Source organism: Ahaetulla prasina, chromosome 5, assembly GCF_028640845.1.
Source record: "Ahaetulla prasina isolate Xishuangbanna chromosome 5, ASM2864084v1, whole genome shotgun sequence".
NCBI classification, from domain to species: Eukaryota; Metazoa; Chordata; class Lepidosauria; order Squamata; family Colubridae; genus Ahaetulla; species Ahaetulla prasina.
Genome location: NC_080543.1, coordinates 52084804 through 52102608, shown reverse-complemented (window position 1 = coordinate 52102608; position 17805 = coordinate 52084804). Strand labels below are relative to the sequence as shown.

The following is a 17805-nucleotide window of genomic DNA, read 5'->3' as shown; positions in this document are numbered from 1 at the left end:
AACAAAATCTTTAAAATTGCAAACAAATATAAATTTCTATGGCACTTTCTCTCATGAGTTTAATTCCATTAAAAGTAGTACAGCTATCTTATGTATAGTCTGTGGCTAAGAGGGTATCATAATATTTGATAAATAATTTCAATTTCTTCAGCAATAAAATAAATTACAGTATTTATATTGGTTGACTTGCTGAACTGAGACCATGGTATTGATGTCGCCCATGACTACAGACTAAAACTATTCAATTAAAATGAAAATAGACAGTCAACAGAAGTAGACCAAACTACTTCCATTAATTATTCTTAAATTGCCAAAAAACCAAGGTCAAATGTAAAGTTTTGGTCACAGATTTATTAGAATCCACATGCCTTTTTGCCCCTCTAGATAGCTGTTGTTGTTTTATGCTTTGCTATCATCTTCTTTTGACTGGATGATATCATTGGATACTTTGATCTCTATAGTATCTGAACTTAAAACTTCTTTTCCATTTTCTTCCTTTAATGGTAATTTCCTAAGAAAAATAAAAAACAAAAGGTATCACAGTTGGAAACCAGTGTTGACAAAGAATGCATATTTCATTTGGCAATATATTTTGTATTGATTACACTGCTCCACTTCTCACATACTATGGATCTGCACCATATGCATCTTTTATTAATTTCAGATTAAGTTTTGAGCTAGTCTTTAGACAAAAATTATAGCATAAACCTAAGAACTCTAGGTTTATGGACTAATTCATAGGACTAACTCATAGTTAGTCAACTGTTCTTTCTAAACTCAGTGAGAACTATAATGTAAAAGTTAGGTGCACTATGAGGGAATATTACACTAAGCAAAATTTTATTGGCAGAAGAGTTAACCAAGGGTGTAAACCAATTCTCTGGTGGCCAAGATAAATAATCTAGTTTATCATCTCCCAGAATTGAAGGATTGATACTTTTAAATCCTCCTATATGCAAATAATGCTATGTTGTCATCTTAGACTTTTTTAAAATGACTTTAAAATAAACTTTATGAACTTTAGCTATATAATTTAGTTCAGAAGCACTGCTTTAATAAAGGTACTAATATTTGTTAATCTCCCTAGTATTCATGCCTGGCAACTGAATAAGGATCTGACTGAACAAGTATTTCATTGAATACTTGTCTGATTGTTTTCTAGGCAGAATCTCATCCTCTCTTTTCCCAATATATTCATTATATAATTATGTATATTCAAATAAATATACTTGAATCGAAGCTTTATTGTGAAAAAATGACACAAAGATTAAACAAACCAATTTAATTGTTCCATTCAATATTAATACCATTTTTGTCTTCCCCCTCCATCCAGACTTGAAGGTGTACTCCACGCTTATTACTTACACTTTAATAACTATTAATAGCTGCTCATTTTCTGAATAATTTTGCATAAATAGATGTAATTTATTTAGAAAATGCATATTTAACCCTATTTACATACATGCATTTTTGTAATTTAGATAAGAATAAAAATGTTTTTGTAAGAAAGTTCTAGATTATGATATTCAAACAGGATATAATGCAATTTTATATCATTTAAAATAACTGTTTTCTAATATATTAAACCAACCACATATATTTTCAGATTATATTTAAAGTTTACAATATGGATTTCAAATTGATTTCACACTAAAATGAAATACATTAATTTGATTCTGGTCACTCTATTAGTAACCATTAGTTAATTTAATAGATACAGGGCCAGAGAATTAGTTATATATTAGTTGAAATCTGTAGAACTAAAACTTTTTTTAATCTAAATGCCAAGCCACAATGAAACTTCCAAATTACTAAAAAATATAAAAATACATACTCTGGTTCTGTTAATGGTGTTGTTTCATTGGGCTCATTTACTGGACTCCCATCTTCATGATTGGTAATTCTTTCATCCTCTGTTCTCATTTCAACTATTGGTTCTTTTGATCCATCTTTCCTAAGTAAAAATAAAGGTAAAAATGCTTAATGAACTAATGTTTTAATTTAAAAATGGTGATATTTAGTACCCTATCCATGAAAGTTTACGCTAAGATATATTTATTAATTCTCAAAATGCCACCAGAATACTTGCTGAAGTATCAAAATATTATTAATCAGAAAAATTTCCAGAATTTTTCTGGAAGGGATATTTTCCAGAAGGGATATTTTAGAAAATGCAACATAGCATTTTTTTTACATGAAAAGCTATGTCCTTTTTTCACATTTTCCCCACAAACCTGAAAACAAAAAACACAAAAAAAACCTTAACTGCTTTCATCAGTTCTATTAAAGTTATGGCTGTTTTAATCAGTTTGCACACCAAAGCAATACATTTTCAGGCTTAAGTAGTAGCCTAATAGAAAAAACAACTGTTATCTCCAAAAAATATTTTCAAAATTATATTAAAATATGTATGTATTTCTGCCTTTGCATCACTTTTATGCCTTGACCAACTGAAAAGATATTGGATGAGTTAATAAAAGTTAAAATTATAGCAGCATCAATAGAAACAAATCAAGTATCTATATTATCCATTATTTATCTAATAGATAATATAGATATTTGATTTATTTCTGTTCTATCAACCTTTCATGAGATAAATTTCAGTAAAACATAGTTGTATTAAAGAGGCCTATCATTTATCAATATATTGTCAGTCATCATCATCAAACAAATCAACTCAGAATTTGTACTCGAGGTACAAATGACCAAGCTCATATTATCAGGCACATGATAGGATGACAAAGCTCCCTAGAGAAAGCTCTAATGCTAAGAAAGGAGGAAGGAAAAAAGAAGAGTATGATCAATAGCCAAAGTAGATAAACTCAGTTATACTGGTGACTGATATATTGTTGGAGCACCTAAGGATAATCAGAGAAATAATCAGAGTTATCACTATGAGTCAACACCGACTTGATGACACATATTCAGCCACCCAATCAATCAAACAATGTTAAATAAAGCTGATCTTAACTATCATGAAAGGCAACTGAGGAAATGGCTTTACAGAGTTGTGGGAGGGAGAAACGCTCTAAACTATATAGGATATCAAAAGAAAAATCTATTATATCATTTCTGTTCACTTTATTTCAGGTAGAGAAAAGACTTTCAATAGCTTTCTTGAGATGTTCTCACTGGATTCAATTCTGGAAAAGTGATATTTGATGAGATCCATTCTTATATCATTGTATGCTTTATACGCTAGGTTGCTGCCAACACCTGAATTGGCCAAAAGCCTATTGGTAAATAGTACAATGATTTTAGGTAAGATATTACTGTAACTTGCAGTGAGAAAATTGTTCTGCTAGACCAGTTGTACATTATGCATATCTCCAAAGACTGCCCTATAGAACACATTACATCAATTCAGCTGAATGATGCTCAATTGATAAATTACCATATCAGTAATTACTTGCTAAAATGTTTACTATTGTTCTAAGCTTTGTTTATACCTTAACCAAAGCCTGTTTCAAGCACACAGGTTGAAATAAATATTAAGATTGAATATTAATATACTTTGGGCTATAGTTATTTGAAAAATACAGATTCAGTGGTGGGATTCAACCCATTTAAAAACCGGTTTGTTGAAAATGTGAATGTGCGCGCACATGGCTGCATGCATGGCTTCTGCACATCCATGCGTGGATGGCTTCTCCACAGGTGCACACTCACGGTTTTTGCGCATGCGTGCATACATGGCTTCCACACATGCGCGCACACATGGCTTCAGTGAATATGTGCACACAGCTTCCATGCATGGGTGGCTTCTGCCATGTGGTGAAGATTGACTGAGCAGCCTTTCGGGGCTTGCTCTGCTCCATCTCTGCCCTCCAGGGCAATGGCTGCTTCTCTCCATTACTGCTCTTGCTGGGAGAAAGAGTGTCTCTTATGCAATTTAGCAGCTGTGAACTGCCGCTTTCCTCTAAGTCCCATCCAGAAAGTGCACAGCACAAGGAAGCAGCAGTCATGTTGAATGCTACTTCTCTGTACTGTGCATTTTCTGGAAGAGACTTAGAGGAAAGCGGCAGCTTACAGCTGATAAATCCCACAAGAGATGCTGTCTTTCCCAGCAAGAGCAGCAGTGGAGAAAAGCAGCTGCTGACCCGGAGACCACATGGAGCGTCTCCGTGAGTGAGCAAGCTTCAGCAAGGGATGGCTGCACGATCTCCACTGCAGCACTTTAGGTAAGAAGAACCCAGATGTAGTTTGAGGCCGGGAGGGGAGTTGCGGGGCGGCGATTGGCCAGTGACTCCAGGGCAAGGCGGGAGCCAGGGAATGATGCATTATCCTTGACCCGGCTGAGGCAGGCAGCAAGTGGGCGGTGGTTCTGGGGCGAGGCTGGAGCCAGGGAATGCCATGTCCCTGGGCCCTGACCTGAGGTGAAGGGAGAGCGGGTGGCATGCTTACCTTTGGTGAACAGAGCAGGTGAGGCACGGAGGTTAGGCACGGAGATTAGCTGGACTGCATGATGAAGGGAAGTTAATAGGGAAGAGAGGGGCAGGGTGAACAGGGCTAGCAGGTGATTAATTTTACTGGTTCTCCGAACTGCCCAAAATCTTAACAACCGGTTCTCCTGAACCGGTACAAACCGGCTGAATCCCACCCCTGTACAGATTGTTCAGCATAAGAATCAGGTTTCAGAAAAGATTACTTCCTTGTTCTAAGTAGAAATAACACACACACACACACACACACACACACACGTATGTATGTATATATATATATATATTTGTTTTCTGAGGTTTTCACGGGTGATTGTTTGTTAAGTCTTTTGGTCGATTGACGAAAACGTTCGTCAGAGCTGCAGTTGAGCAATGTGTGATCGCAGCTGTTTCTTCCTTAACTGCCAGTGGGGTTTGAACCCCACCAGCAGTTAAAAGGAAGAAACAGCTGCGATCACACATTGCTCCCAGAAGCAAAGCTGAAGCCTGAAGATGACGAATGAGACTTCGTCAAACGCCGCCAAGACACTTCCAATTTTACACGGAGAAAACCCAACTAAAGACCTATATATATATATATATATATATATATATATATATATATATATATATATATATATATATATATATATAATTCAACAGTGAAATGGTCAACATATAAATTTAGTAAAAATTAATAACATCATAGCATAGCATAGCATAGCATAGCATAGCATAGCATAGCTTAGCTTAGCATAGCATAACAACATAACATAACATAACATAACATAACATAACATAACATAACATAACATAACATAACATAACATAACATAACATAACATAACATAATTCTATCCTGCTATATGAAGGACTGCTGTGCCATTGAGCGATGACTCCTCAAATAAATTAACCTTTTAATAGAATAATTTCATATGCTAATATAATTTTAAAAATAGATAGCAATGCTTTTAAGTAATATAATTTCAATTTTTGATTATCACAAGTTAATAATAACAGAGATAGGCTAAAAATGGAAAAGAGTCTTTGGTACAACATCTTGGAGAAAAAAGTCTCTTAATTCCTTGAAAGCTTTCTATTTTCCCTTGTGGGAATAGAGAAAACTAATTTAAATGCTGACAATAATACAAGCCAACAATACAGTATATGCTTCATATACTTGTAGATTTTTCTTTCCAGTGTTTTAATATAGTTCTTTTAAACTAATTCTATGTCTCAAAATCCACCGTTATTGATATATTTCAAATATTCAGGATATAAACAAGAATGTACACATACAACTTCAATATAATTGTTGTCCCGGTGTTTGGAGGCCGTATGGGTCTGGATGGGGAGAAACAGGCTCAAGCTCAATCCCTCCAAGACAGAGTGGCTGTGGATGCCGGCATCCCGGTACAGTCAGCTGAGTCCTCGGCTGACTGTTGGGGGCGAGTCATTGGCCCCGATGGAAGGGGTGCGCAACTTGGGCGTCCTCCTGGATGCACGGCTGTCTTTTGAAGATCATTTGACGGCCGTCTCCAGGAGAGCTTTTTACCAGGTTCGCCTGGTGCGCCAGTTGCGCCCCTTTCTAGACCGGGATGCCCTATGCACGGTCACTCACGCCCTCGTGACGTCTCGCCTGGATTACTGCAATGCTCTCTACATGGGGCTCCTTGAAGGGCATCCGAGACTGCAGTTAGTTCAGAATGCGGCTGCGCGGGTTATAGAGGAGCCCTCGGGCTCCCGTGATGACACCTATCCTGCGCAGACTGCACTGGCTACCTGTGGTTTTCCGGTGCGCTTCAAGGTGTTGGTAACCACCTTTAAAGCGCCCATGGCATAGGGCCGGGTTATCTACGGGACCGCCTACTGCTACCAAATACCTCTCACCGACCCGTGCGCTCTCACAGAGAGGGACTCCTCAGGGTGCCGTCAGCTAGGCAGTGTCGTCTGGCGACACCCAGGGGAAGGGCCTTCTCTGTGGGGGCTCCCACCCTCTGGAACGAACTCCCCCCAGGACTCCGTCAACTTCCGGACCTCCGAACCTTCCGTCGCGAGCTCAAGACGCATTTATTCATCTGTGCAGGACTGGCTTAGATTTTAAATTCGTAGATTTTAAATTTATAGGGGTTTTAAATTTGGTTTTAAGATTTATATTTATATTTTTAATATTTGGCATTAGAATAAGTTTTTTAATAGTTATTTTAATTGTATATACATGTTTTATGTGCCTGTGAACCGCCCTGAGTCCTTCGGGAGATAGGGCGGTATATAAATTTGAATAAATAAATAAATAAATATGCAGTATTTTTGCCAGAATTATATTAATAACCTTTATGATGTCAACTATAATGAGAAAAGAATATGGTGAAGCCAAGCTATATGTTTCAATATTCTAATTTATGAATGTTTCTCCAATAGTAAAACTGTTTTAATTAGGCCTCATTAAACATTCTCTGAGGCACCCAATATATACAAATTTTATTTTTTTATTCCTCTATTATATTGTACTTTAAGATCAGAAGAAACTAATTTCTATTAGGAACAGTTTAAGAAAGCCCCGGATTCATCTTGAACTTCTTATCAAGAAAATAAGTGACTTAGGAATCATAGATAATTCTTCTAATCACTATAGATTTCAAAAGTGGCAAAATAATTTTATTCAAATAATCTAGAAAAATGTTTAGTAGTCTGTTTAAAGAAAGTTAGATCTTCCCCACAAATCCCTTCCCAATATTAATGTTTAATAAATCATATGAAATCAAGACTTTAAAATGTACAGTTCAAGAAACCATAACAAAGTATTTGTTAGCATCTTCTTTTAAGTTAAAGCAAGAACATCCTAGGAGCACGAAGCTGAAAACACCAGCCTGAAGATGACGAATGAGACTTTGTCGAAACCTTGCCAAGACACTTCCAATTCTACATGGAAGAAAACCTGATTAACCAAAGACCTACACACACACACACACACACACATGTTCATTCAGTTAATTTAGTATTACTACTTACATAAAATTCTGCATCCCCATTTTTTTAAAAAAAATGTTTATATATAGAATAAATATGAATGCCTTGCCCAAAAAAAAGCAGCTGCAGCTTTTTTTTAAAAAAAATGGCTGACGTTAGCTGGATTCCAATTCTTAAACATTAAATTTTATTAAGGAGAACATGAGCAAGGAAAAAAGGGCATATAGCATAACAGTTTATATTTTCTCTGATCTGGATTATATCAAAATAGCAAGTTTTGCTGCCCAAAATGATAGAAAATATATTCTATAAACATCCCTGCATCATCTATACAATGAATGCTTAAGGCAGAAATCATGCTTCAATGATCTTTTTAAAATTGTAGTAATACAAATAAGATTTGAAATATTACTGATATATATCTCAGTATACACTATGCACAGTATACTCTCTGAAACTGCAATCCGGAGAACTCAGATGTCCAACAGTGTAAATTTATGTTGCTTTGACTGAACAGAATAAAAATACAGACATGATTTTTGTTAAGGTAACTTCTGAATGATTTCCCAAATTCTATCTGTCACAATACTTTGTTAGAGCTGCAGAAAGTAAACAACATTAAATAAAAGTTAGAGAACATTTTTGAAGCAATTTTTATGGCTCTTGAGATACTACAGTTTGTATGTTATTTGCAAGTTACCGGTATATATTATTTTTCTCAAAGTGTTGTGATCAATACTCACAAATACGCTGCTTTTCCTTCTTCCAGCTCTTTACTTTTCCCACTGGATCCACTCTTTTTCCCACAGATCCTTCTAGTGATGCACATTAACAATCCACACTGCCGTACAAAGAAGCAGCTGACATCAGTCACCACAAGTATTAGCAGAAGAGCAGCTACACCCAGTCCAATGACTGCACCAAGTCCAAGTCCATTAAACAAAGTACCTTGAAAATAAAGGGAATAGATAAAGTCAAAAAGGGTTAACTTCCTGTATGGGAGAATTTGGGTTAATCCGGAAAGAGGAAGAGATGGGGGGGCTGGAATAGGGGTGGGACAAAAATCTTAAACTTAGCCCTCTTGGGTATAAAAGAAGGAGAGGAAAGCACTTGCAAGATTCTGTTTGTATTAATAAAGTAGATGTTCAGTCTTTCCTAATGAATCTGGTTTTTTTTTACATGGCTTATCTTGAAAATGTAACAGCTCTTTATTTCAGTGATGTGAATCATGTGACACACACACACACACACACACACACACACACACACACACACACACACACACACACACCCATAGCCATATTTAACAGAATAACAGAATAACATAGTTGGAAGGGACCTTGGAGGTTTTCTAGTCCAAACCCTTTCTCAGGCAGGAAACCCTATGCCATTTCAAACAAAAGGTTGTCCAATATTTGTTGAGTGGAACCACATTTGCAAAATTGTAGATCTATGTTAATATACAAAACAGTTTGGAAAATGTGACATGGGCAAATTTTCATATTATGGTATTAAAATGTACAATGTACAATGACAATAAAGGCTATACTATAAAAGGTGAATCAAATTTCTTTTTCAGTCTCTGGTCACTTCTATGTGTAAAAATTAAACTATGATATTATTTGTAGTGTAGTTTAAATGTAGTGAATGTTTCTTTTGAATCTGGTTGTCTAGAAGAATATTTAAAGAGTTTGTCAAACACCATTGGTATTTTTCTATCAATTCTAATGCAAAGAAATTTGGAAAATATTTGCACAGAATGTCTCAAGGCCTTTTTTGACCATCTGTCTTTCAGCAATATATCTCTGAGAAAACAAAGTGGAATGAAACCAAATTTGGTGTGGGGGAAGATTGCAGATGGATCGAGGTAATATAGCTCCGAAAAACAGAAAAAATATATATGTTACAATATTTCCTTGAATCCATGCTGAGCAGCAGCTTCAAATGCTGCCAACTTTTTCATTCTAGGTTTTCCTCTATACTTTGGTTCATAGGATTCATATTGGAATGCATGTAATATTCCTTGCGTTTCCCAGTATATATATTGCAAGGGGAGAGCAGAAACATGCTAAAAATGCAATATCTATACAGCTGCCTTGATTAGACCCCTACATACACAGAGGCAATGTGTATGTACCAATCTCTACTACACATACATACACACATACAAACATGTACACAAACTTGTGATAATAAAAGGTGGGGAAAAACCATGTGTCTCCTGATTTTTGTTTAAATACAACTTCCAGATAGATGAGCGAGAGAAAAGGAGTCAGAGAGAAGCAGATGTCGTGACATACCACTTAATTCATCCCATTATATTTTTATTTTCCAAACTTCTATATTTTCAATACTTTATTGTTGATGGTGTTAAATTTTACTTGTTTAAAGTAAATAAAACATTTTATTATTAAGATCCAAATATACTATTTGTATTAATATGAATAATTTTGTGTGAATTTCACTGTGACTTTTTAGGTTTACATTTTTTTTCTTTTAAGTCTAACTTGTAATGAGAATAAAAATAAAAATTACTGTACTCCTTGGACAATTACTGGAAATAAAATATATATGTATTCATCTTTAATATGAGCAATTAATGAAAATCTAAATAAAAATAATGTTTTGCACACTTACTGCAGCTTTTAAAACTGGGTTTTTTTGTTTTGTGAATTTTAATTTGACTGATTTTGGTTGCTAAGCATTCATCATATGCTTTAAAAGTGAATTAATCATCTTAAGTAATGACATGTTAATGCAACAAATTCTTGTCACTTCTGTGTCATGGTAAAAAACTACAATAAGATATCTGAACAATTCTGAAGTTTATTCATTCCTATCTTTTTAACTTCAGTTTACTTTAATTAACTTCAATTTTAACTTCAGTTTGAATTGAGAATAATTCTTAATGACTTTTGAGGAAAAGGTAATTTTCACTTCTCCTTCCCCTACAACTTTTATATTTCCTGCAAAGTTGGTCTGAAGCCTAGAAACCTCTGTGAAATATGAGAGATACAATGGTGAGCAGACTGAAGGGAGGTAAACTATGTGAGACGTCTGATGCACTATTGCTACTGAGTAATCTATCTTGGCTATTCACAGAATAATCCTTCCAGGTCCATATATTCAGTTAGTTATTGTTCAGACTAGTCAATATATTTCACAGGATAGAAAAACGTTGTGCTGCAATATTGTGTTTGATTGTACAATATATTAGTTTACATTTAAAAAGAAGAATCATGTTATAATAATGGCCATTCTGTAGCTCTTCAAAAAAATTTAAAAGGTTATGTTTTCATGAAAGAAAAAGAACCTGAATTCAAGATGGTTTTTTAAAAAGTGGTCTTGTTATTTGTTAGATTTATATCCCACTTTTTTTTTTGCAGGGATTCAAGTCAGTGGGCACAGATTTTTCATCAAAATATTCTGGTGAAGAAAGTGACTGGCCTAAAAGTTACCCAATAACCTTTCCATAACTGGAGTTCTATTTGAACTTGAGTTTCTTAGTCTGGAAATGACAACTCTGCTTGAAATAAGTTCTGAATATACTCCATTTTCAATAAATTATGTGCCATATATGTCTATTTGTTTTGTTGATCTAATTTTATTGAACAATTAATATATATATATAACCAAATGGAACAAAGATAATAAGGGAGATTTACAAATATAAGTAAACGATCAAAGATTTAGAAATATCAGGGAAGCTATTGTTTTAAACTAAGACATCATAAATAGAATTGTCATTAATATAGTATACATCTTCAAGTAAAATTATAGGTTGTAAAAGTCGATCCATAATACTAAAAATGTTCTGTTTTTAATATCTTGTGAATTTAAGAATATACCTAGACAAACCACGTTTTAAACATTGTAGTTTAGAAATAGTTTCCAGTTCCAGAGTTTCATATGAATTGTGTGTCAGATTTGCTTTTGAGATACAGTGTTATTCTAGATTTTGATATGTAATTCCACAGGTAAAGCTGTATGTCAGGTATATTATACATAGCGTATTTTCAGAGTATAAGATGCACTTCCCCCGCCCCAAAAGAAGGTGAAAATTTGGGTGTGTCTTATACACCGAATGTAGCTCCAACCACCAACCACCACTCTTTTGGAACTTTTGGAGGCTGGAAATGCTGCCTCCCAAATGGAGAGCCTCTCAAGCAGAATTTTTTTTTCTTATTTTCCTCCCCCCAAAATAAGGTGTGTCATATACTCGGAAAAATACAGTGTACACACACACACACACACACACACACACACACACACACACACACACACCCTTAAAGCTCCTACATATGAAATCAGAGCAAATAGAGGACAACCAAATGGAATAGTTATAATAAGTAACAATTATTTTGTAAAACTGATTACAATTAATTGATAAAAAACAAGGTATCCTGTTATAGATGGTATAGATGATGGTCCCCTTATCTGTCTGTTCCGGGCATTTCCTTGCATACTCAGAAATTATATTCCCACCTATTCACACATACTATCACCACACATCTTCTATCCAAGCCAGTTTATCAGAAACACTGCAGTTCATCAGAAACAGTTAAAAAGGGGAGGAGAAATAACCAGTCAAGATAATAAGGCAAGGAAGAAGAAAAACGGGGGTGGGAATAATGGTTAGAATATTGTATATTTTTAACCTACAGAAGAAAGCACTCTGGGTAGAGATATAGTTATCTTCAAATGTCTGAAGGGCTATCAAAAGAAATTATTCAAAGTTGTTCGAAAGACATATCAAGAAACAGTGGTTCAACAAGGAAATAGATTGTATTTGGACAGCAGGAAAAAATAGTAATAATAACAACTATTTAACAAATGCACAGCTTGAGAATATGAAGGCCTCTCCTTTACCAGAGCAGTTGAGGCTGTCTGGCTACTGGTATGATAGTATAGCAGTAGTTTTCTGCACTGGAAGGGAGCTGGATAAGATTTCCAGGAACTCTTCTCTAGTGTAATATTATTCTGTTATCCTAATGAGCAGTTTGGAGGGCCAGGATATAAAAATAGTTGAAGACAAAAATAGATGTATACTTGGGATACTACAAATCTTAACTGCAGTAAAAATATCTGTTTCTTATTGGGAAAATTAATAATGGAAAAAATAAATGATAAAAAAACCTTATCATTCCAACTTTTATCAGTTCAGAATGACCGAAATTCATTTTCTCTATATAAATGTTATTGAAGATTTCAATTACAATTAAAAACTAATACAAACTATTTATAGTGAAATAACCAAAAGAGGAAAAAAATACAAAGAAAGAAAAATTAACGAAATGAAAGGAAAAAAAAAGGGAAAAGGTGAAATAAGAAAAAGAAAAGAAATTATAGAGAAGTTACTTCCAATCTTCAACATCAATATAAATACATTTGGTAGCTCTTCATTCTCTATTAGGGTTGCAAACATATATCTCTTCTTTTCATAGCAACAGCAATAGCACTTAGACTTATATACCGCTTCACAGTGCTTTCCTGCCCTCTCTAAGCAGTTCACAGAGTCAGCATATTGCCCCCAACAATCTGAATCCTCATTTTTTCAACCTCAGAAGGGTGGAAGGCTGAGTCAAACTTGAGCCATTCAGAATTGAACTACTGGAATGAGCACTTCTGAACAGTGAGTTAGCCCTACAATACTGTATTCTAATCACAGCACCACCATGGCTCATAACATTATCTACAAGCAAATCTATAAGATGTCAACTTTTCACAGTTAGAACACAAAGATATAAATACATTCAGGGTCCAGACAAATTTAGAGTATTGAAAGTAATAGTATCAGATTTCAGAGCCGGTTTTGTGTAGTGGTTAAGGGATTAGGTTAGAAACCACGGCTGCTTCTACTTTAGCTTTATACATGAAACCAGCTGAGGGACCTTGGGACAGTCACTTCGTTCTCAGCCATAGAAAGGAGTCAATGGCAAGCCACTTCTGACATACCTGTCTCCCCAGAAAGCTTATTTTAGAAAAGAAATGGAGGCGAGGCCAGACTGATGGACTTATGGTCAGATGATATCTTTCAGATATGGAGATTCTATTCTCAAATCTAAAGAGGAGATGGAATCAGAAGGAAATGTTTGCCATTGGTTTAGATACTTATAATTGAAAGAAAGATTTAAACTAGACAAAAAGAGCTATGGATTTGATTTTGTGAAAAATTAATTGGAAATTTTTTGTATGATTTAGAGATGAATATATTATTGCTTTGATTTGTAAACTGTTATTGAAATTGAACTTGGAAAATCAGTATATAACCCACTGTATGGCTCAGTGGACAAAAAACTCTGGATATAATATAATGCTTGAACAATAGGAGAATATGTGGACTAAAGGTCTAAAATTCATATTAAATTATAATTTAAAAGAAAATTTTATAAGATGATATACCATTGGTATCTAACACCAGATAAATTGTCAAAAATCGGAACGTTGATGTTATATATGTTAATGACAGCAAGAATACTTTATGCACAAAACTGGAAGGATACTTAGATTCCCACAATGGATGAATGGCTGAAAAATTTGATAAGAGTTGGCTAAATTTGATGGAAAGATGGCTAAAGTGACTTCTTTGATGAAAGAAAAGAACACAATTAATTTTGAAACCATTTTTAGTGTTCGGACTTTGTGCTTGAGGTGGAAAAAATGAAAATTGTTGATTGGATAGGTTTGTGGTTAAAGAAATGGCTAGTATATATTATCATAAAAAAATTAAAAGTTTTATATTACTATCTTATTTCATTGCACAAAAAGCAATTGGAAGTCAATGCTTTTCTTTTTCTTTTTCCATTTACTCCACACTTTTCTCTCTTCCCCTTTTCTCCCTTATCTTTATTTTTTCTTTGTATGTTTGGATAAACTAATAAAAATACTTTTACCTTACTCTAACAGAATCATGGAGCAGCAATTCTTTTTCGGAAAGAAATGTTTTTAAATATTAAAAGAATATTTTAAAATAAGAAGAAATATTAATTTATTTGCAGAAAGTGGGTTCTTACATGGCATTTCCATAAACATTAATAACTTGAAGAACAATATTTTATTTTATAAGAATTACATTCTGTTCACTCTCCTTACCAATATTTCAATATTCATCAGTTCAGAACCTATGAAGTCTGTATTGAAGAATTACTTCTATCTGTATTTACAATCCAAAAACTATTGTAATTCACACTATTACAAATACATTTTGATACTTTATGTTGTTATTATTATTATATGTAGATCTGAGATCAAAATGGCAAATGCAAACTATTTTCCTACAACATCACTAATAGATGGTATTTTTCATATAAACATATATGAAGGACATGCATGAGATGCATGGATTCTGGCATGAAATATCTGTCTCTATCTCTACTGCTATCTCTATCTCTAATTTCTACTGTCATTTGCACACAAGAATTCCTGATGAACACATTGCTTAATGATACTGCCTTTCTTAATCTTATTATGGCATAAGCAACAGTCTATAATATTTTATCTATAATATGACTCCTGGAATCTACTACTAAATTCCGTAATATCTACTATTGGTATGTTTTATATAATAAATTGGATAATTAATGTGTGCTTTCTCATTCTTACTTTTCATAGGAAATAATCAGTTACTTCATTAAAAAAAATTTATATTATGAAGCTGTGTGCTCTTTAAAGTCCAAAGAACTTCAAGAGAAAATACAGAATGTAGCTTCCAGTGACGTCACCGCTCCTGCTGGGTGCTCTAACAGGGCACTCCGCATTAGAAGATTGTAAAAGTCAGTGAAACAGTATAAATCACTGTTCACTGACCTTAGCATACCCTTTGGGCAAAAGACGGTTATGCAGAGCTGTGGAAAAGTGGTAGATCTAGACAGGGGGTTTGCTCTTAAGAGCGAATTTTCCTGGATTTATGATCCCACCGAATTCCACTACCTCCAACTTCAAACGCGCTCCTGTTTTTTTTTCAGGAAAAAGGAGTAGGAGAGTCGCTTCTGCTCAAAAGGACTTATTAAATTGATTGATTTTCTAAGCAGACAGGAATTTCACAAGCATTCGATCTTTGATGTAGAATCAACACGGCAAGTACCGACTCCCTTTTTGAAACCTGAAACCTTTCTTTGTCTCTGATTAATTGACTTTTAAAATGGCGTCTGAAAGTGAAAGTAAAAATTTTTAGTACAACAAAGTAGCGTTATTTGTGGATTGTTACAAATGGAGTTCTTTTATACTGTATGGAGTAAAGGGAACTTGTTATTAAATTCCTGATCTTTTTGAAGACAGAATGGCAGCTAAACCTTTAAAGCCTTCTGGAAGAAGGGGATCTGAACCAAGTCTTGAGGATATATTGAAAGAACAATTAAAACTTTCTGAAGATAGGCAAAAAGAGATGATGGAGAATTTTAATGCAAAAATAAGAGAAGATATTCTCATGGCAGTTCAAGGACTGAGTAAAAAAAATTGAGGGATTGGAGGAGGAAATGCAACAGATCTCTCAGTCAAATAAGTATTTAGAAGATAAAATGCAAGGTGTTCAGAAAAAAGTGGATCAAAATGAAGATCAGGTTGTGATATTACAATATAAACTTATGGAAGGAGCTCTTAGAATTCGTGGTATGCAAGAACAGCGAGGAGAAGACTTAAGAAAAATTATATCAGAAGCATTGGCTGAATTTATTGAAGTGGAACCCCAAGAGGTAGCTTACCAAATTGATATACGCAGGAAAGATATTTAATTGAATGGAAAAAATGGATTGATTATATACAAAACAGATATCAGATTAAGAAATATCAGATTGCCTTTGAATAATTAGAAAGTTATTTTATTTAATGGGGAGGGGGTTGGGAGATGAAAAGGGAGGGGGGAAGGGGGTTTTTTTTGGGAGGGAGGGGGAAAAAAAGGGGTGAAAATGTCTTTGTTTTTTTAAAAAAACTTTTTCAATAAAAAAAAAGAGAAAATACAGAATGTGAGTTAACACACTCTCATTTTAGCTGATTTTATTCTTACAACCAGCTAATACATTTTAACTACTAATAGATGTTTTCTGCCAAGATTTGTAGAATTAATGACAAATAAGACAAAACTTAGTAACTCAGTCTTTAAAATGATTTAAAGAGTGAAACAGAACAATGAAGTTAAAAAAAGAATACAATAGAATATTATTTATATACATACATACATACATACATACATACATACATACATACATACATATATATATATATATATATATATATATATATATATATATTTGTTTTCTGAGGTTTTCACGGGTGTTTGTATATAGGTCTTTGGTTGTTCGGGTTTTCTCCCGTGTAAAATTGGAAGTGTCTTGGCGACGTTTCGATGAAGTCTCATTCGTCATCTTCAGGCTTCAGCTTCGTGCTTCTGGGAGCAATGTGTGATCGCAGCTATTTCTTCCTTTTAACTGCTAGTGGGGTTTGAACTGATTGGGTGGGAGCTTGGCTGTGCTCTGATTGGATGGGGTTTTCTGTGCTCTGATTGGCTGGGGTGTGTGCTGTGTTGGTGGGGTCTTGGTTGTGCTCAGTCTAATCTGTGCTGCAGGGGGATTTGAGCTGGTGAGCTGCACTGCTGCTGTTTGGCTTCGTGTTCGTGGTCGTGCTACATCTTCGTAGTGGGTGTCAGTCTGCTGCATGTATGGATTGGAGGGGTTTGAAGTGGCTAATGTTGCAGCTGCGGTCTGGCTTCTGGTCCTTGGTCGTGCTTCCTGATCAGTGTGGGTTTGGGTGTGCTTTCTGGGTGGATGTGGTGGTGACATCCTGTGTGGACCTCGTGAGTGTGGGTCTGGTGTCATTCCTCGTGTTAGGGACACGTTTGTCAATAAGGGCAGGTTTCCAAATGGCTGGTAGGCGGAGGTATCATCTCGCTTTGTTCATGCTGTGTGGGCGTTTATCTCGATGGCTTCTCTGATTATTCTGTTGTTAAAGTGTTCAGTTTTGGCGATAGTTCTGGTCTTTTAAAGTCAATATCGTGTCCTGTGACTTTAAAGTGTTGGACCAGGGAAGAAGTTGGTTCCTCTTTTGAATGAGTTCTTGTGTTCTTCAATGCGCACTTATTCTTCTGTTGGTTTGTCCAATGTATGTGGTGGGGCAGGCGGTGCATGGGATTTCATATACCCTTGATTTTCTAACTCAATTTTGTCTTTGGGGTTTCTTAGGATGGTGGATATTTTTGGTTTGTGCAGAATGCTGTCTTGATGTTATGTTTGTGGAGGATCTTGCTGATTCTGTCTGTGGTGCCTTTTATATATGGGAGGAGGGCTGTGCCATTTTCTTGCTCTCTGTCTTGGGTTTTAGTGGGGGTTCTTTTGGATTAGTTTGGTAATCTTATTTCTCTGGAATCCATTGGATGTTAGTACGTTTGTGAGAGTGTGTAGTTCGGTTTTAGGTGTTGTTCGTCAGC

The 17805-nt window shown here is 34.9% G+C and overlaps 1 protein-coding gene across 1 annotated transcript in view; it reads right to left on the bottom strand.

The window, feature by feature from the left end:
• Positions 1-318: 318 nt before the first annotated feature.
• The window catches only part of NCAM2 (neural cell adhesion molecule 2), a 182988-nt gene continuing 165501 nt past the window's right edge, over positions 319-17805 (bottom strand). The window contains exons 16-18 of the mRNA XM_058186494.1: positions 8132-8336; positions 1835-1954; positions 319-511 (exon numbers count right to left, since the gene is read on the bottom strand). Coding sequence (XP_058042477.1) covers positions 400-511; positions 1835-1954; positions 8132-8336 — 437 coding nt within the window. The 3' untranslated portion in view covers positions 319-399. The remainder of the gene's footprint in view (positions 512-1834; positions 1955-8131; positions 8337-17805) is intronic.